Source organism: Myxocyprinus asiaticus, chromosome 32, assembly GCF_019703515.2.
Source record: "Myxocyprinus asiaticus isolate MX2 ecotype Aquarium Trade chromosome 32, UBuf_Myxa_2, whole genome shotgun sequence".
NCBI classification, from domain to species: domain Eukaryota; kingdom Metazoa; phylum Chordata; class Actinopteri; order Cypriniformes; family Catostomidae; genus Myxocyprinus; species Myxocyprinus asiaticus.
The window spans coordinates 21346691-21367256 of record NC_059375.1 but is presented as its reverse complement, the minus strand read 5'-3'; the positions used below and the strand labels follow the sequence as shown (position 1 = coordinate 21367256).

The 20566-nt window shown below is 38.1% G+C and overlaps 2 protein-coding genes across 9 annotated transcripts in view; one reads left to right on the top strand and one right to left on the bottom strand.

Annotated features, from left to right (window-relative positions):
* LOC127422966 (zinc finger CCCH domain-containing protein 7B-like) overlaps window positions 1-4571 on the bottom strand; it is a 43364-nt gene extending 38793 nt beyond the window's left edge. For 3 of the 4 annotated variants that reach the window (XM_051666896.1, XM_051666899.1, XM_051666897.1), the window contains exons 1-2: window positions 4330-4571; window positions 3236-3296 (exon numbers count right to left, since the gene is read on the bottom strand). In XM_051666896.1, the coding sequence (XP_051522856.1) occupies window positions 3236-3294 (59 nt within the window). In that variant the 5' untranslated portion in view covers window positions 3295-3296; window positions 4330-4571. The remainder of the gene's footprint in view (window positions 1-3235; window positions 3297-4329) is intronic. The other variant, XM_051666898.1, reaches the window with a different exon arrangement.
* An 8765-nt stretch (window positions 4572-13336) lies between these two features.
* On the top strand, window positions 13337-20514 carry LOC127423102 (protein chibby homolog 1-like). Of its 5 annotated transcripts, none has more exons than XM_051667151.1 (5): window positions 13337-13489; window positions 17561-17667; window positions 17787-17892; window positions 17988-18100; window positions 19124-20514. In XM_051667151.1, exons 1-5 carry the CDS (start codon window positions 13462-13464, stop codon window positions 19229-19231), a joined length of 462 nt encoding a protein of 153 aa, XP_051523111.1. In that variant the 5' UTR covers window positions 13337-13461; the 3' UTR covers window positions 19232-20514. The 5 variants fall into 5 exon arrangements, with proteins under 5 accessions (XP_051523111.1, XP_051523112.1, XP_051523113.1 ...); XM_051667152.1 differs by having other exon boundaries at window positions 19757-20511; XM_051667153.1 differs by lacking the exon at window positions 13337-13489 and adding an exon at window positions 16838-16919.
* Window positions 20515-20566: the final 52 nt, after the last annotated feature.

Below are 20566 nucleotides of genomic sequence, written 5' to 3'. Positions count from 1 at the left end.
ACACAACAGACTGGAACCGAACATGAGGATCTCGAGACACACATTTCTAAGTTGAACATCTTTCCTGACAAAGCATTTAAACAACTCATAGCTTAATCTGAGAAACGCTTATAAGAGAGCAAGACGCAACAGCCAAAGACCACCAACTGTAAGGGGCTGTTCACACCAAACGCTTTTGCAACCATCCATTTGTTTTATGTAAACGTGCACTAGATGAACGTCTTTGTTTCCCTTTGTTTTTGTTTATTCAGCATCTCGTGCAGAAGCGCTGTTTTTTAGATGATGTGTCTAATTAAAAGGACTTTAAAAGCATATTGAGACACCCACTTTCTGTTAAACTGTATTTGCTGCACTGTGTCTAGCCTTTTATAGCACAAGAATGTGATCAATCTGAAGTCATCGTGTTACAGTGAGGATAAAATTTTTTAATTGAAATCAGATGCGTTTCTGATTTGTCTATACGTTGCTCTCGGCTGCATGAAGATATTAGTTTGCTTTCTCACATCACTAGCTTTAAATATGCAATTTGGCCGGCTAACGAATGCATAAACGTGACCAGCTGGATATTAACTAATGCAAATAGATGATAATAGATGTTAACAATCGTGACATTTTAACATTTGGGTAGGACTGTACTCAGTATTAGTATAGTGTTACTAATAGAGTGCTCAATGAGTGTAATTGAATCTGTTTGTTTCACCTCTGCTTTGTTGTATTTTTGTCACATTGTTCTAACCGCTTGAGATTAGGTTTAATGTTAGCGTCCTCTCAGCCTGGTCGGCAAACATACTGCTGTTCTTTACTAATGCAGCTTCTAGTCAACAAATTAATTACTTTATAATGATATGACAACGTGTACTGTAGTGTACTGTGTACATACCTTTTCATTGTTGATGTTTTAAACCCACATCTGAAGTGTTCTGCTCCATGCAGAGTGTAGTCTCACGTGTCAAAACAAACACCACTAGGCATCAGTCAAGAGACTGTTTTTATTTTGCCTCTAGAGGCCACTCTCATACTGTATAACGACAGCAGACCCTTCCCAGCTGCTCCAGCACCGGATGCAATACGGAAAAACTACCGGTGTGGATTTTTGCCAATAACCGATAGTTACAGATATCTGTTATCGGTGCCGATTAATCGGCAAAACCTATATATCGGTCAACCTCTAGTACAGAGCGGTTATCTGAGTTACCATAGCCTTTCTGTCAGCGCGAACCAGTCTGGCCATTCTCCGTTGACCTCTCTCATCATCAAGGCGTTTCCGTCCGCAGAACTGCCGCTCGCTGTATGTTTTTTGCTTTTGGGACCATTCTGAGTAAACTCTAGAGACTAGAGATGCACCGATTGTGTAATTCTTGGCTGATGCCGATACCGATTTTTGTTTTTGTTGTTATTTAATCCACCTTTTGTGCCAGTGAAACAAAGAAATCTTCATTTTAAAAAATAAATGAGCTGTTTTTTAAGTCTTTCAGCCCTGCATCACACTCTTTGAATGAGCACAAATTCAATCATACAAATTTATGAAACAAAGTTTAATATAACCTTATTTCACATGACAAAGATTCTTTTTGTGAAAAATAACTTTTTCAAGAGCCTTTTAAGCCTGCTATACATCTGCCTACTCAATAAGAATTGTTCAGTACATAGCCCAACAAAAATTATTTTTGTGAAACATAAATGTAATTAAATTTAAATGTAAAAGCCTTTTTGGTTTCATCCCCAACTGGATCTGCACAGCCTGCAGGTGTGAGTAGGCAAGGGGTGAGTGTTTAAAGTGTCCCACTATTTCTCGGCCTATTGCCACTACATCTGAAATGCTGCGCTGGCTCAGCACGCCATCGTGGACAGCTAGCTGGAAGTTGTGTGCCATGCAGCTAAAACTAGCCAGACCACTATCCGTCATAGCTTTTGCCATATTTCGGGCATTATCTCTCAGGATTTGTCTATTTTCCATGTTTCAAACATTTTCTCAAATGCCTTTGAGATAGCAAGTGCGGAGTGGGAGCCCGTGAACTCCTGGGAGTGTAACGCTGCTTTTATCAAGTTAAAATCTTTGTCAATCCACTGTGCCGTGAGGCTAAACATACTCACAGGGCTAGCATCCAAACTCCATATATCAGTTGTAAAACTGATGGCAGGGATGTCACTGGCCAGTAGCTCATGAATGTGTGTGGCAACAACATTGTAGACTTCAGGGAGACAGATGTCTGCAAAATGACGACGACTGGGCAGTGTGTAGCGGGGCTCCATCAGGCCTCAAAACCCCACGTCCTCCACAACGGGGAAAGGTTGGTCATCTAATGCGATAAACTCCATCACCTTTTTAGTGATCCCTTTAGCTTTGGCGCTGTCCATGGGGAATTTTTTCCCTTTCTCAAAGGCTGTGGTTATTGACTGAGTCTTGCTGGTGGTGGTTTGTGTTTTCTTGGTGTCCAGTTCATCTCTCCATTTTTTATCGGCTTTCAGGTAATCCTTGTACACTTCTTCATGTCGGCTTTTCAAATGGGTGAATTCGATTTGATGTGTTAAAATTCTTGCTTGTAGAACCTCCTCTTGAAATGTCGCTGGAACATGTCTTACAAACTGCATATCGCTTAACTTTTTACGAGACAGTAAAATACTCCCACACCACTGACATTTTCTTGCACTTATTTGAAAACAAACCACAGGTGCGCACGGCACCCGTTGCCCTCTTACGTCATGCCAGAGTCATGTCCAGCCAGTGGCTGTGGGTGGTATTATAGTACCACCTGTTGGATCTTCTCCAAATCTGCAGCTGGGTAAGCTACTGTTGTCCAAGTCGACCGCAAATAACCAACACATATAAACAGATAAACATCGGCCACTGCCATCGGAGAACGACATCGTATTTGCCGATAGGCCGATGGCAGTCAACAAGGTGTATATCTGCCAATACCGATGTATGGCCGATAAATTGGTGCATCCCTACTAGAGGCTGTTGTGCCAGAAAATCCAGGACAGGATCAACAGTTACAGAAATACTCAAACCAGCCTGTCTGGCAACAACAAACATGCCATGGTCCAAATCACTGAGATCACCTTTTTTCCCCATTCTGATGGTTGATGTGAACATTAACTAAAGCTCCTGACCCATATCTGCTGATTTTATGCATGAATAAGTAGGGGTACAGGTGTTCCTAATAAAATGCTCAGTGAGTGTATATTTGTATTAGGGAGGAGCAGCACAGATTAGTAAAGTCTCCAAACTTACTGAATGAATCCCAGAGATTTCTGAATTTCTTCTTTACGCTTCTGTCTTTCTGGATCCATAACTGTAACATATCACAACCAGAATGCAACCAATAAGCAACATAAAACTTATTAAATGTTTGCTTATACATTTTTTATTTTATTTTTTTGCGTTTTACTTCACTAAGAAACAAAGCCTATCCATGAATGAAATAAAGATATTTTGAAGAGACAACTTAAAATGCACAATGATAATTTTATAAAGAATAAACCAACAAAATGTTAAGTGAGGACACTTGAGTTATTCTTGATATTATAATTTAACTAACAAGTAATGTTACAACACATGTTGGTGTGGAAAATGTAGTGACAGTTATTGTCACAAAACACTAAAGATTAAAACTTCATAGACTAAATAACTTACAACAACGGCAACTAAAACATAATAATATGCACAAAAGATAGATATAAAATAAGTCAGATCTAGATTTTTAAGGCCTAAAACGTGAGATAAGCAAGTCAGAGCAGTACATCCCCGAGCTCGCCTAAGAAAAAAACCCACTATCGCAACTCTCCGGACTTGAGAAACAATGAGCCACCAACACCAAATCGTACTTGAAATACCCCTCAGTATATTAAAGAGGAAAATACATTTTACACGGACTTAACACTGAAAGGACTTGTCAGTGGGAAACGCTAAGAACGTTTACTTGCACAGGCTTCAGGTTAGCATTAGCTTCAATGCTAACTAGCACGCTAATGCTGTCAACTTCAGGTTTGTTTTATTTAACGCTGTAAAACAGTGTCAACAAGCATCTAAAACATCTCGACGATATTCTTATGGTTTAGTATTTAGAATTAAAATGTAATGGACCATTTCTACGCCGCTTCTCTCTAAAATCTCTTTAATAATCTCATGGTAGCCAATTAGCAAGCTACATTTCCCGAACTGCTGCAGCAGTCTTTTTACCTGAACAGTGATTATTAGCAAACACGACAGGTTAAAATAAAAAAGTAATGGTTGATGAAATAAGTAAAATACAAGTTAACCATCATTACAAAAGTCAGCTAAGTAGCAAGCTAAATAGAAGCTTGTTGGGTGGAAATTCAACCCACCTAAGACTTTAGATCTTCTCTTCCACCAGATACCGTTTGTTAAAGCAATGAATACCGTAAACTGTCAAGTAGACGATTTGAGGGGTTTTATTCCTTCAAAATCATGCTTTTGATGCATTCGACTGCCCCGACTAACGGACAGAACATTTGAGACTTGTCTTCTTAAGTTTAACTACACCCGTACAGGCAGGTCCTAAAGGCAAACGATAGATCGCGTTTGTTCAAAGTGAAGCCTCCAGCCACTAGGAGCCCGGGTGCTCCTTCATCGTAAAAAAAAAAAAAAATTCTGTCTATGGAGACACTTCCATATTCAGTATCTAACACTTTCTATTTTGGATATCGTTGATTTATTGGCATATATCATTGTAACTTGCAATGCACCATCAGTAAAAGCTGACCTGTGTATCCTTAAAGGGATAGTTCACCCAAAAATAAAAATCCTTCATCAGTTACTCTGACTTTCTTTCTTCTGCTGAACACAAACAAAGATTTTTAGAAGAATATTTCAGCTCTGTAGGTCCTCACAAAGCAATTGAATGGTGTCCAGAACTTTGAATCTCCAAAAAGCACATTAAGGCAGCATATAAGTAATCCACATGACTCCAGTGGTTTAATCAATGTCTTCTGAAGCGATCCAGTTAGTTTTGGGTGAGAACAGACAAAAAATATAACTCCTTTTTCACTTTAAATCTTGACATCAACAGTCTCCTTGGCGATCATGATTTCAAGCTCGATTACACTTCTAGTGCCAGAGATCTTCTATACTGAGATAGCATCCTCAGCGCTTTTACCATAAGAGAGTGTAAAGATCAACTAGGGTCTTACAGCGGTAAGTCACCGTTTGCTGATACCATACATTTGAATGGGGAAAGCCGTAAACTGACTACCTACCTGTTGCAAAATTGTCCTTGTCTTCTCTTATAAAGCAGCAATTTTACATACACATATTTCATTCCAAAAGGATTGTTTTGTGTATAACATGTTTAATATTAGCAGACAGGTGGTCAATTCATTAAGTGATGAGCGATTTCCTCACAAAAGCAGTTTATTCATCACATTAGTGCATCTCCTTCATAGACATTCATTCAAAAGAAATTGCCTCTTGTCTCCTCGTCAGTGTACCGCCCATAGAATGTCTACGGGACCACTGCATTATGCATGTGTTACAGGGTTAAAGGTGTGTCTCCACTTGCCAGTGCTGAACTATTTAAATATGTAATGATTTCACTATGTAGTAATTAGACAGAAATGGGGCAGCAGGGTTTCTTTTGGCTGGCCGTCTCTCTGTGCTGGGAGTGAGCCCTTTAGAGCTGCTCAGTCCGTGTGTGCAGGGTTGGGAGGGTTACTTTAGAAGTGTATTCCACTACAGATTACAGAATACATGCTGTAAAATGTCATTTGTAATGTATTGCTATTAGATTACTCAAGGTCAGTAATGTATTCTAAATACTTTGGATTACTTCTTCAGCACTGGTAGATTTTTTTCACTTGTTATGACTATAAAAACTCTGCCAGTACAGTAAGACAAAATACACATGTTAAAAATACATTCTCTGAAAAACCTAAATATCTTATGTAGTGTTGTTTCTAAAACAAGATAGATCAAATTGAGCTTGTTTTATGGATTTTTAGATATTTTTACAGGAAAACAATAAGAAAATTATTATCAAGAATATGATTTTTGCCCTAATATCAAAGGTCTTACTAGAAAAAAAAGAAATTATGATCCAACTTGAATTTTCTTGATAAAAAAATATGATCGTGCCTGGTATCATGTGCATGTAAAATGGCTAGAAATAGCATTTTAGCTTAGCGTAAAGCTGACAATTTACACAAGGTTTATTTCTATTTCTTCTGCTCCAAACTTATTTCAAACTTACTTCTCTGTCTGCAGGTATGAATGTAACACATCATAAGAAAGTGTTTCACTGCTGTTCAAATGCACTTTGGATTACATCATTTATATGTATAAATGTTTTCCATCTGAAAGGACTAAATATTAAATGAAACAAATGACAATAAAATGCTAAATAATCCCTTCAGTAATCAAAATACTTTTTGAATGTAACTGTATTCTAATTACCAATTATTTAAATTGTAACTGTAGTGGAATACAGTTACTTGTATTTTGTATTTGAAATATGTAATCCCGTTACATGTATTCTGTTACTCCCCAACCCTGCATGTGTGTAAGGTCAGCGGTGAGTAATAGCGATTGGGAGTTCTGAAAATAGCATTACAAAAAAATTTACTAGAGTAATTTTGTTGATTAAAATTGATAATTTGTGTGTAATCCATTTATCATCGCTGATGAATGTTGTGTCATGAGTAGCAGTATATATTCAGTATTACTGGCTGGTTAAGAGTTAAAACATGCATTTCTTTTAAGGCCAGCAAGTGAAGGCCGTTGAGCATGCTGTTGGGAGTATATTAACTCACCGTGTTACAGCATTTTTCACAGGTACATATGTTTAAACTTTTTAAAAGACATACATATATGTTAAAAGAGTGTTTTATATAATTTTCTTATTTTATTTTTCTAATATTATTATTTTATATTTTGGTCTTTTCTCATACAAAATCGAATAGATTGCTTCAGAAGACATTGATTAAACCACTGGCCTTTTATGGATTACTTTTATGCTGCCTTGGTGTCTTTTTTAGAGCTTCAAAGCTCTGGTCACCATTCACTTGCATTGTACGAACGTAAAGAGTGGAGATATTCTTCTAAAAATCTTTGTTTGTGTTCAACTGAAAAAGAAAGTCATAAACATCTGGGATGACATGAGGGTGAGTAAATGATGAGAGAATTTTCATTTTGGGTGAACTATCCCTTTACAGGTTTTCAATGTATTTGTTTTTGGAATACATTATCACTGGGGAAAAAAATACGAATTTATTTTTCAGTTTCTTAATGAGGTGTTTACTCATTTAACATTATTGTTGAGTAAATATTATCAGATAATATTCCTAATTTCCCTCCCTAAGCCCTCCAGGATAACAGCATAATGTATACTGCATCCTTAGACACATTTCCACTCAAATACTTAGGTTTATACAAAAGATAACAGGTGTTTCTTTGATGCCAACTCTTATACTCAGACATGGAACATTGTATCTAGTAAAGCTAGCTATATCGGCTAGCTATATTACTGAACAATCTACGGCAGTCTATGTAGACCATCTATTGTACAATCAAAATCTATGCCTAAGCAGAATGTGTATACTGTCTCCCATTTATTTATTTGAAAGTGTTTTAACTAAGATAAAACCTAGTTAGAATGCAACAGTTAACACAGGACAGTGTTATATTCCTCCTTACTATACTTTTACCCAGAGACAGTTTAGCAGAGATGGACATTTGGTAGTAAAATGAATTAGATGCCAACGGATGTAGAAATGTCTCGGTTACGTACATAACCTCGGTTCCCTGAGATGAAGGGAACAAGACACTGCGTTTATTAACGAATATGGGGAGTGCCTTCCTACATGACCTAGTTGAAACCTCTCTACAATAATGCCAATATTCAATATTGGCTATGGTGTTTGAGCCCCACTTGTTTTGGCGTGAAGCTGTCTGCTATAAAAGCAGGTGCACAAACACCATTTCCTCAGAATTTCTGACTCAGAACAAAGAGTGCATTGCTCGTACCTCTTGTAGTCTTGTAGTGGGGCTAGCGTTCGCAATGTCTCGTTCCCTTCGTCTCAGGGAACCGAGGTTACGTACGTTACAGAGACGTTCCCTTTCGACTCAGTACACTTCACATTGCGTTTATTTACGTTTATGGGGAACAGAATCCCATCACGCCGCACTACACGACATAACCTCCCAGAAAGGAAACATGACGCCGCAGTCTCGTGGGACGGTGACTGACATGAGTATGCCGCAGTGAGTGACCCTCATGTTGGGCCAGGAGGGGAGCACTCAGAATGAATATATGAATTATAGTCATACAGTATGAATTAATACTTTCACGAACCCAGTCAGGAAGGGAGTTTATTTATAATGTAAGTGCTTGTGACTTATGGTAAATTACAACAGCCTAATGCAGGCGGTTGTGTAAAGAGATGGGGAGCTCGTCCTTAAAGGGAGGGGCATAAGTATATATATTTAGCCAATTAAATAAGAAGCAATCTAAACAGATTTTGTGAAGAGAGAGACGTTACGTCTAGGTTGTAAAACCTTGCGAATGTGTTTTGAGAAGACCATATTGCTGCAAAACAAATGTCTTGTAAGGACACACCATTCGTCCATGCCCATGAGGAGGCCATGCCTCAAGTTGAGTGTGCTTTAACACCAATTGGGCAAGTCTTACCCTGCGACTCATAAACCAGGGCAATCGCATCAACAATCCAGTGAGAAAGTCTTTGCTTGGAGACGGACATTCCTTTCGTGTGTCCTCCATAGCATACAAAGGTCTGATCAGAGAGTCTGAACTGGCATGTACGCTCAACGTATGTGTGTAGCGCCCGCATAGGGCATAACAAATGCAATGATTGTTTCTCATCCGATTAAATGGAGGAGGGAAGAAAGCCTGAAGGTGAACCACCTGTGCTCTGAAGGGCATGGTTAGGACCTTAGGCACATAGCCTTTTCTGGGTTTGACAGTGGCTTTGGAAAGACCAGGACCAAACTCCAGACATGAATTGTCAATTGATAGTGCATGCAGGTCACCGACCCATTTTACTGAGGCCAGAGCCAGCAGTAGTGCGGTCTTAACGGAGAGCATGCTCAAATCAACAGAGTCCAAATGATCAAAGGGGGGCCCTGTGAGAGCTTTTAGGATGAAAGTTAAGTCCCAAGTTGGGAGTGTAGCCGGCTGAGGTGGGTTTAATCGTCTTGCTCCTTTAAGGAACTTTATGATTAAGTCATGCTTGCCTATAGTGGCACTGGCTTCATATGCATGATACACAGATACAGGTGCATCTCAATAAATTAGAATGTCGTGGAAAAGTTCATTTATTTCAGTAATTCAACTCAAATTGTGAAACTCGTGTATTAAATAAATTCAATGCACACAGACTGAAGTAGTTTAAGTCTTTGGTTCTTTTAATTGTGATGATTTTGGCTCACATTTAACAAAAACCCACCAATTCACTATCTCAAAAAATTAGAATATGGTGACATGCCAATCAGCTAATCAACTCAAAACACCTGCAAAGGTTTCCTGAGCCTTCAAAATGGTCTCTCAGTTTGGTTCACTAGGCTACACAATCATGGGGAAGACTGCTGATCTGACAGTTGTCCAGAAGACAATCATTGACACCCTTCACAAGGAGGGTAAGCCATAAACATTCATTGCCAAAGAAGCTGGCTGTTCACAGAGTGCTGTATCCAAGCATGTTAACAGAAAGTTGAGTGGAAGGAAAAAGTGTGGAAGAAAAAGATGCACAACCAACAGAGAGAACTGCAGCCTTATGATTGTCAAGCAAAATCGATTCAAGAATTTGGGTGAACTTCACAAGGAATGGACTGAGGCTGGGGTCAAGGCATCAAGACACAGACATGTCAAGGAATTTGGCTACAGTTGTCGTATTCCTCTTGTTAAGCCACTCCTGAACCACAGACAACGTCAGAGGCGTCTTACCTGGGCTAAGGAGAAGAAGAACTGGACTGTTGCCCAGTGGTCCAAAGTCCTCTTTTCAGATGAGAGCAAGTTTTGTATTTCATTTGGAAACCAAGGTCCTAGAGTCTGGAGGAAGGGTGGAGAAGCTCATAGCCCAAGTTGCTTGAAGTCCAGTGTTAAGTTTCCACAGTCTGTGATGATTTGGGGTGCAATGTCATCTGCTGGTGTTGGTCCATTGTGTTTTTTGAAAACCAAAGTCACTGCACCCGTTTACCAAGAAATTTTGGAGCACTTCAGGCTTCCTTCTGCTGACCAGCTTTTTAAAGATGCTGATTTCATTTTCCAGCAGGATTTGGCACCTGCCCACACTGCCAAAAGCACCAAAAGTTGGTTAAATGACCATGGTGTTGGTGTGCTTGACTGGCCAGCAAACTCACCAGACCTGAACCCCATAGAGAATCTATGGGGTATTGTCAAGAGGAAAATGAGAAACAAGAGACCAAAAAATGCAGATGAGCTGAAGGCCACTGTCAAAGAAATCTGGGCTTCCATACCACCTCAGCAGTGCCACAAACTGATCACCTCCATGCCACGCCGAATTGAGGCAGTAATTAAAGCAAAAGGAGCCCCTACCAAGTATTGAGTACATATACAGTAAATGAATATACTTTCCAGAAGGCCAACAATTCACTAAAAAATTTTTTTATTGGTCTTATGATGTATTCTAATTTTTTGAGATAGTGAATTGGTGGGTTTTTGTTAAATGTGAGCCAAAATCATCACAATTAAAAGAATCAAAGACTTAAACTACTTCAGTCTGTGTGCATTGAATTTATTTAATACACGAGTTTCACAATTTGAGTTGAATTACTGAAATAAATGAACTTTTCCACGACATTCTAATTTATTGAGATGCACCTGTATAGTCGCCACATACACTTTGAGCGTTGACAAGTGTGTCCTGCATATAATCGCTCTTGAAGAAATATGAGAATTTCATGTATGGGGCAGTTTACTGGGTCTTTGCCATGTGAGAGACACCAATCAGTGAACACATTCCATTTTAGCGTGTAGAGGTGTCTCGTAGACAGTGTTCTGGCCTATAAAATGGTGTTCATGACCGAATGCGTCAGTTCTGGCATGTTTAGCGTGCTCCGTTCAGGGGTCACACATGCAGGTTCCACAGCTTGGGCTGGGGATGCCAGATTGTGCCTTGCGCCTGAGAGAGGAGATTCCTCCTCAGCGGTATTTCCCATGGCGAGCTGTACAGCATCTCTATCATTTCTGGAAACCATGGCTGGTTGGGCCATTTCAGCGCAACCAATAGAATCATTTCCTTGTCCTCTCGGACTTTGCATATGACAGAATGAATCAGGCACACCAGTGGAAACAGCAAAGAAGCTGCCTGGAGACACTGGAGTATCCAACAGAGTGGCTTTTCCCCTATCACTCATTTCTGTGAGGGTCAGCCATACATGTCGATCCAGAACGACCAGATTGCCCATGGACTTGCTGATGGCCTGCCCAGTGACTTTTTGTGGCATGCAGCGCTAAGTCTCTAGCGGTGCAGAGCTTTTTGAAAGTCTCTGGATGGAAGCCTTGCTCGTCCATTTGCATGAGGAGCTTGGCTTGAAATACCTGGAGCACCACCATTGCGTGGAGTGCTGATCCAGCTTGTTCTGCTGCTGAGTAAGCCTTTCCATCCAGTGCGGACGTTTGTCAATGCGTGCCAGGACTTAGACAGTTTGTTATGAACTTCAGGGAAGAATGGGGCAGATTTGCGGGACGTGGCCACTTGACGGCGTCTGGACTGCAGGAACCATTCATCGAGCCGAGAATGTTCAGGTTCCTCTGGGGGAGACCACTCTAGGTTGAGCTCTTCGACCGCCCTTGTAAGGATGTGAAGCATCTCCCTGTCAGTGGCGCGTGCACGTTCCTCGCCCTCACTGGGGGGAGGGGTGGCAGCATCATCCACTGACCACTCGCCTGATGCTGCGAGAGACAAGGCATCATCATTATCATCCTCAGCTTCAGAACCACCGAACAAGACGAGGCCGCACGCTCTTTCAGAGGGCCGGAGCTCATCTCGCACATAGCGTATCGGCAAAGATGCGCCTCATGGAGATTGAGGGGCTCACAGGGTGTGTGCCGGCACGAGGTCCACCTCAAATTCATCCTGCTCAACCTTGTGGCCCCGCTATAAATCATTGTGTGAATCCTCAGGTATCACAGAAGAGGTGGGTGGGAGGGTGCGTGAGGCTGAATCGTCCCTCAGAAAGAGGGCGATTCGTGAGCGAAGCGTCTTGAGACTCATGCCCAGACAGTGAATTCAGCTCTCATGCTGATCTGACGGCAGGATGTATCTCTCGCACAAGGAACACTTACAGAACGACATCTTTAAAAAGATGAGAACACGTAAGCGACTCTTTTATATATATATATTTATATCACACAATATACAATTGCTTTGTAAGGATACACAACACCTGCCGAAGTGCTGCGGGGAATCAGGATGCTGAGACCCATTCACCAGCGAAGCGTCAAGCGGCAAAGCGGAGTGATGTTCGCCAGAGCACTGCAGGGGAGCGGAGAGTCTTCTCGTTGTTGTGAAGATTCCTCCCACTGACTCGTGTATATCAACGGCGAAGGTAGAGGGCTTCTAGACAAGAGATGATCACTGTCTTGAAGGAAAAAATTCTGAGGAAATGGTGTTTGTGCACCTGCTTTTATAGCAGACAGCATTGCGCCAAAACAGGCGGGGATCAAACACCATTGCCAATATTAGAATATTGCCGTTATTGTAGAGAAGTTTCAACTGGGTCATGTAAGAAGGCATTCCCCATATGCATTAATAAACGCAATGTCAAGTGTACTGAGTCATAAGGGAAAGGAAGTTTAGAGAATGTGCATACGCATTAGCTAAACCAGTCTGCAAATAGCATTTATTTAGTGTATTCTGAGCTAAAGAAGCACAATTTATGATATAATTGTTGCCAGATTTTACTGTTGATTTTAAAAATGTTCTTGATTGTAATCTTGACTAACCGTTTTGTAGATTTCGGTCTTTCCCCATTCAAACACATACAAGCTGTACGTTCATGCAGCTTGTTTACATAGAAAATAGCTGCCCAGCCTCACCAGAGCACCAAGTAGACTGACTTGTTCTTATGTTCTCGTGGACTCATTCTACATCATCATCCACTGCCGAAGTTCCATTCCAATACTCAAGAACGCAAATACCTATGCTTTAAAAATTTAATTTAATGTATTTTTTTTCTTTTTTATTTATTTTCTTTTTTTCTTTTTCATGTAATTTTCCCTGTAAGCCCCTGGCATGTTTTTTGTACTCTTGTATGTACTTTTTGCATTGTTTTAAATAAATAAATAAATAAAAAAGAACGCAAGTACCTAGAACGCAGGAAATTGCCCGGATGTATCCTTGAAATCGAGGGTGCATCGGATTGTGATTTGTGGCAGTCTTTATAGCAAGTCAGTCTACTGTGGACTTTGGAACGCTCCCGGGAGGCTATTTCCAGTCATGCCAGTGCATCTCTTATCTACTTGAATGGGGGAACACCGAAATCTCAAAAACGGTTGGTCAAGATAACAATCAAAGATAATATTTTAAATCAACAGTAAATTCTGACAAAAAGGGTATCATAAATTCTGCTTCTTTACCTCATATTACGCTAAAAAACGTAATTTTTCTGGCTTGTATATCTAATACGCATGCGCGTTTTTCCGGGATTTCCTTTCTACATCCGTTGAGCGCCCAGAGCTTCTTGGTTGGGCGTTCCACTTTCTCCCATTCATTTAAAAAGAAGTGGTTCATCTGCTCTATTTATGGGCAAAACTCAGTATTATGGTGGCTGACGAAGGACAGTTATCGTTCTCTCACTGGATTCAACTGTGTTGTGACCATAGACATATAAAATACGTATTTGGCTGTGACGGTTAATTGCGCAACAGGAAGGTCGCAGCACATAAACACACTTTCTACATCATCTTGTCCTTCCGAGTTAGTTCTTCCAAGGTAGCTTGGCAAGACTGGTCTTCATCAGAACAAAAGTCCCTTCTCTGCGTTCTTAGAATTGAGAAACACCCTTTGTTTTTACATACTTTAAACCTCTATCATTGCAAAAAGCGCTACGGTCAACTAGCGTGTTACTCACATTCAAAATCAACTGGATTAGGCACCATCTAAAAAATCCCAATTCTGTCTGGAACTTCATTCCCCATTACATTTTTTCACAATTCGGTGGTCTTCATTTTATCTTAATGTGTAATTATAATATAGATAAAATTCCAGCAAAATTGTCAGCTTTTCATAAACAAATGTTTATGTCATGGTCTTTGATCCATAAGCATAATTTTCCCCCTCACCACTACTTTATTTGGAACAATCGACATATATTGTATAAACATAAATCTCTCTTTTTTCTTTTTTTTTACTGGTTTGACAATAACATTCGAGTAGTTTGTCAGTCATATAATACAGAAGGATTATTATTTATTTATTTAATTTCTTTTACATTTTAAAATACCTATTACTCAAAGAGAGTACTCAGTTGTTATCAGGTCTATTCCCTCAGGTACACACATGTTGTTCAAAGGTATTTATGAACATTGTTCAATTGACTTAATCTCTTCTGATGTTTTTGAAACCTTTGTTGGTAAAACATGCTTATCATTGACTACCAAAAACAATAATAGAGCTATCCGATATCTTTTTGAAAGAGAAATTATCACTGTACCATATATTTCATACTGGAATTCCTGTTTAAATGGTAAGACGATATGCTGGAAAATGGTTTGGTTACTACCTCAAAAGTATATTAGAAACAAAGTTAGAGAGGTATCATTTAAACTCATACATAGATTCTAGCTAATCAATATTTACAAAAGTTCAGAAAAGACATTAATACAAATTGTGGTTTTTGTAATGTTTATCATGAAACTTCATTACATTTATTTTGCCATTGCAATTATTCAGTTACACTGTGGCAACATGTGGAGAAATGTATTATTGAGAATATTCCATATTCAAGAACATTCTCAATATTATGGGAAAATTTACTATTTGGCTTTACTGACTATCCATAAGAAGATGAATTTTATTTTCATTTAGTTGATCTTAACATAATCATAGCCAAATTTCATATCCATAAATCTAAATTTATCAGCATAAAACCCAACTTTATGGTTTTGCTAAATGAAATCAAGATGTACATTAACAATATTAGAGACTCTTTCAATAAGAAAGCATTAAAAACTATGAGTATTTGCAAGCTTTACAATATATTTATTTACATTTTCTTATGACACTTTTATGTATAGTTTTCGTTCATCCCTGGCTTTTTCTTTTCAGTTGTTCACTTCTTTTTTGTTACTGTTAACTTTTTTTATATACTTCTGTATATTTATATTGTAAAATGCATATCTTATTGTATAATACTTATTGTTATATTTACACAATTGTAAATATTGCTGTTTACTTAAAAAAAAAAGAAAAAAAAAAGAAAGAAAAGAAAATCACCGTTTGCGGATACCATACAGGTTAATAGGGAGAGCCGTAAACTGACACCTACCTGTCGCAAAATTGTCCCTGACTTCTCTTATAAAACAGCCATTTTATCGTAGTAAACTCCAGACATAGTTCATTCCAAAAGGACTATTTAGTGCAAAACATGTTAAAGATTAGCGAACTGACGGTCGGTTCATTAACTGATGAGCTCTTCCCTCACAAAAGCACACGGAAGCATCTCCTACATAGACATCCATTCACGGCCTCTTGTCCCAGCGCCAGTGTACCGCCCGCCGCGTTGTGCTATTTTACGCTAAGCTTGTAGACAATTTAATAGAAGTGCTCTGTTTGTTTCTTTGAATATTGGTTTAAAAATAACATTTTATTAGTGACACAATTGTTCCACCCCAATGGTTATCTACTTTCATACACTGAATTTTTAAACAAATATAAACTTCCAGTATCTGCTAAGGAATACGCAATTGCTTTGATGCTTTTCCATCTGGACTCCATCAGTTGTTGCATTTTGCTGAAGCTGTAGATTCGAATCCTACTGTTGATTTTAATTGAAATTAAATGGTTTGAGTATTATTGATAATAAATGCCACAATAATTTCCTTAGACAGATTTGCCAGCCAGTTAAGATACCCCCAGAAAAGCTTTTGGAATCCACGTTTTCAAGATATTAAGTAGGAGGACGTTTTCATGGTCTTTAGGAGATATTGTGTCACCAATAAAATAAGGGATGTTTCGTTTAAAATTATTCATTGCATTTACCCTGTAAATCAGGTCATACGGAGATATAAAAAATATATTGTCTTGACGTGTGTTTTGCAACTTCAGCATTGAGAGTATTGTGCATCTTTGTATTTGTACTAAATTGTTTTGATGTAACTTTGAAATGTTTTTAAGGAGATCACTGGGACTGAGATTATTGTGGAAGTTAAAGGTGTTTTTTTTATTATTATTATTATTTATTTTATTTTTTTATGATAAACGCTTAGAAAAGAAAATATGTTATGTCATTAACCTATTTATTATTTTAAGTAAATATTATATCCATAAATGTAGATGGTCAAAGAAAATCCCACATTTTAGACAATTTAAGTTGTCTATCAGTACCTTGAAACTTTGGAGGGTGTAAGGAACAAAGACTCTGGACTGTTGGAGAGCCTTGAACTTTACCCATATTAGACACCGCTGCGTCTATAGCTTTTGAATGTTCTAATACCCCATGTATATTGTTATTTATGTTTTTCTGTTTATTTGCTTGTTTATCTTTTTCCCCTTTCAATTCTTCTGTTATGTGAACTGTTACAATAAAGCATAAAAAAGAAGGGAAAAAAAGAAAGAGAGAAAAAAGAAAAGGGCTCTATTTTAACTAATGAAACCGAACTTCCGTCGTTGCTAGGCTACCCCGGAAGTAGCCGTTTGTTTACACGTTTTATGGCTTTACAGAACATCGATGAAGCAGTCGTGAGGCAAAGATTAACGGCAGTGTAAGTGCGTATTTATTGTTCAAGACGTACGAAGAGAAATTGTTTCGTTTTTTTTTTTTTTTTTTTTTTATCTATCAAAAGCAACTGTACAGAGTTTATTTTATAACTAGTAGCTTATCTGTAACCTGCTTATATTAACAAGTGAAGAAGATAACGTTGTCCTCTCTTTATTATCTTATCTGTATAAAGTCATTTTGAAATCAAGGTTAGTATCGTAAGTCTGTTTGGGGGCTGATTTCATGAACTGATTTGGTGACAGCAAGGATATCTGTAATTACAGCCAAATTTGGACACTGTCTACCAGTGGCGTAATGCCCACCGCATTAGACCCTGGCCCACCCAGAATATTAGAGGTTTTTCTTTGACTCCAAATATATATTTATAAAATAGTGTAAAAAAGCATAAATTCTGATTTCTGAAAGTGTGAAAGAACTGTTTGAATGTGCCTCTTCTCTGTTGTTAAGTAAAATTTGGTTTAAAAAAAATTGAGATGAAAACTTGGCCCAACTATTTTTATTGAGGCCCACCTAAAAGTAATTTACTGGCTACGCCCTTGCTTTCTACACGTTAGTTACAGTGTTTAATAGTAACATGCTCATATTCTAATCCTTGAACAGAGATGTGTGTTTGTGTTAATGCAGATTGGAAAGTCAGAACTATTTGCTCCAAAATGCCCTTGTTTGGAAACACATTCAGTCCCAAGAAAACACCTCCTCGGAAGTCTGCATCCCTTTCCAATCTACATACAGTAAGTGCACATAAAGTTTCTGTTGGTAAGATGACTTTGACTTGAAGACTATATTTATTCTTTATTTGATTAATTCACCCATTGTACAAATCACTTTATATATATCTTTTTTTTATCAGTTGGATCGGTCTACACGGGAGATAGAATTAGGTCTGGAGTATGGAGCTCCAGTAATGAATATTGGCGGTCAGAGCTTGAAATTTGAAGATGGTCAGTGGATCACAGGTATGTCATCATCCTCTTACAATAAAAGATCAATTTAATTTTACTATTTAATGAGCAGCCTATGTGAGAAATCAATGAATGTCTTTGTTAATCAGAGTCAGCAGGTAACGTATCAGGAAAAGAGGTACAGCGATTGAAGAAGAGGAATCTACAGTTAGAGGAGGAGAATAATCTTCTTAAGATAAAGATTGAGGTTCTGCTTGATATGGTGAGTGTCAGATGAATACTGCTCAAGGCCACAACAACTTTAGAAATACAGCTGAAGTCAGAAGTTTACATACACCTTAGCCAAATACATTTAAACTCAGTTTTTCCAAAATTCCTGACATTTAATTGTAGAAAACATTCCCTGTTTTAGGTCAGTTAGGATCACTACTTTATTTTAAGAATGTGAAATGTCAGAATAATAGTAGAGAGAATGATTTATTTCAGATTTTATTTATTTCAGATTTTATTTATTTCACCACATTCCCAGTGGGTCAGAAGTTTACATACACGTTGTTAATATTTGGTAGCATTGCCTTTAAATTGTTTAACTTGGGTCAAATGTTTTGGGTATCCTTCCTCAAGCTTCTCACAATAAATTGCAGGAATTTTGGCCCATTCCTCCAGACAGAACTGGTGTAACTGAGTCAGGTTTGTAGGCCTCCTTGCTCGCACATGCTTTTTCAGTTTTGACATTAGGACTTTGTGTTGGCCACTCCAATACCTTGACTTTGTTGTCCTTCAGCCATTTTGCCACAACTCTGGAGGTATGCTTGGGGTCATTGTCCATTTGGAAGACCCATTTGTGACCGAGCTTTAACTTTCTTGCTGTTGTCTTGAGATGTTGCTTCAATATATCCACTTAATTTTCCTTCCTCATGATTCCATCTATTTTGTGAAGTGCACCAGTCCCTCCTGCAGCAAAGCACCCCCACAATATGATGCTGCCACCCCCATGCTTCACGTTTGGGATGATGTTCTTCGGCTTGCAAGCCTCACCCTTTTTCCTCCAAACATAACGATGGACATTATGGCCAAACAGTTCAATGTTTTTTTCATCAGACCAGAGGGCATTTCCCCAAAAATAAGATGTTTGTCCCCATGTGCACTTGCAAACTGTAGTCTGGCTTTTTTTATGGTGGTTTTGGAGCAGTGGCCTCTTCCTTGCTGAGCAGCCTTTCAGGTTATGTCAATATAGGACTCGTTTTACTGTGGATATAGATACTTGTCTACCTGTTTCCTCCAGCATCTTCACAGTGTCCTTTGCTGTTGTTCTGGGATTGATTTGCACTTTTTGCACCAAACTACGTTCATCTTTAGGAGACAGAATGCGTCTCCTTCCTCAGTGGTATGATGGCTGCGTGGTCCCATGGTGTTTATACTTGCATACTATTGTTTGTACAGATGAACGTGGTACCCAAGTATGTCCACAATGTTTTTTTGTTTTTTGTTGACAGAAGTTTTAACAGAAGAATTAATGTAAGTGCTTTTATAAAACTATAAGCTTCACATTCACTTTCAGTGTAAGTACCTCACTGTTCCTCGATTTCTTTTATTTATTTCTTTTATTTTTTTTAAGAAAAAAAGGGATGAGTCGAAATAATTGTTTTTTTGGCAATCAACATTATGGCACAAATTCTGTCGATTGAGTTTAATTTTTTGAACCTGGAATATTCCTTTAAAGAATGTTACATTTTCATCTTTTGTTCTAATACTAGATTTACAGATTTTGACAGATGTTCCTAATTTTAAAATTAACAAGTTGTAGCTTTTTGTAATTTATATAGTTTAATATATACAGGGTTAGAACATATACACTGAAAAATTATGTGTTAGCAAAATTCTCGTGCATAAAGTAGTTCAACTTTTTTTTTTTCAGCTTTCAGAATCAACAGCAGAAACACATGTAATACAGAAGGAACTTGAAGATATAAAGAATAACTCTAGAAGAAAGAAGTGATGGAAGAAAAAAAAGGCCTCACTGATGAACACTTTTGAAGTCTTGTTTTTTAAAGTGTGTGTGCATTCTGAGTTAATATAATTATTTTAAGACCCTATTTAAATATCAGTTACATTTTAAACAATTGCTTAATTTTTCAAAAATGTGATTGCTTTTTATATCACTTTTATACCACATATTTTCTGTTTGAATGTTATTTAATGTCTTATTGCCAATTGTATGAATAAACAAATACATTTAGTTTGATGTCATGTCAGATAGTCTTTGCATAAACTTCAAAATATTTTTCTGTTTTCTACATGTCGTTTAATTCACCTTAAAGGGATAGTTCACCCCAAAATGAAAATTCTCTCATGATTTACTTACCTTCAAGCCATCCTAGACGTGTATGACTTTGCTTCTTCAGCAGAACCGAAGTGAAGATTTTTATAAGCACATTTCAGCTCTGTTTATCATTACAATGCAAGTAAAAAGCTGCCATCAGGCTGCTGGCTGTTTGACGGTCCAAACGGCATATATAGGCAGCATAAAAGTAATCCACACGACTCCAGTCGATCAATTAATGTCTTCAGAAGCAAATTGATCGGTTTGAGTAAAAAATAAATCGATAATTGAAATGTTATAGAATGTAAGGCACATTTTTTTGTTTTTGTTTTATTTACTAGTAAATTGACATTAAACCATTTTATTGTAGAATTTGTACTGTTTTTTTTTCTGCTGCAGTGTTAT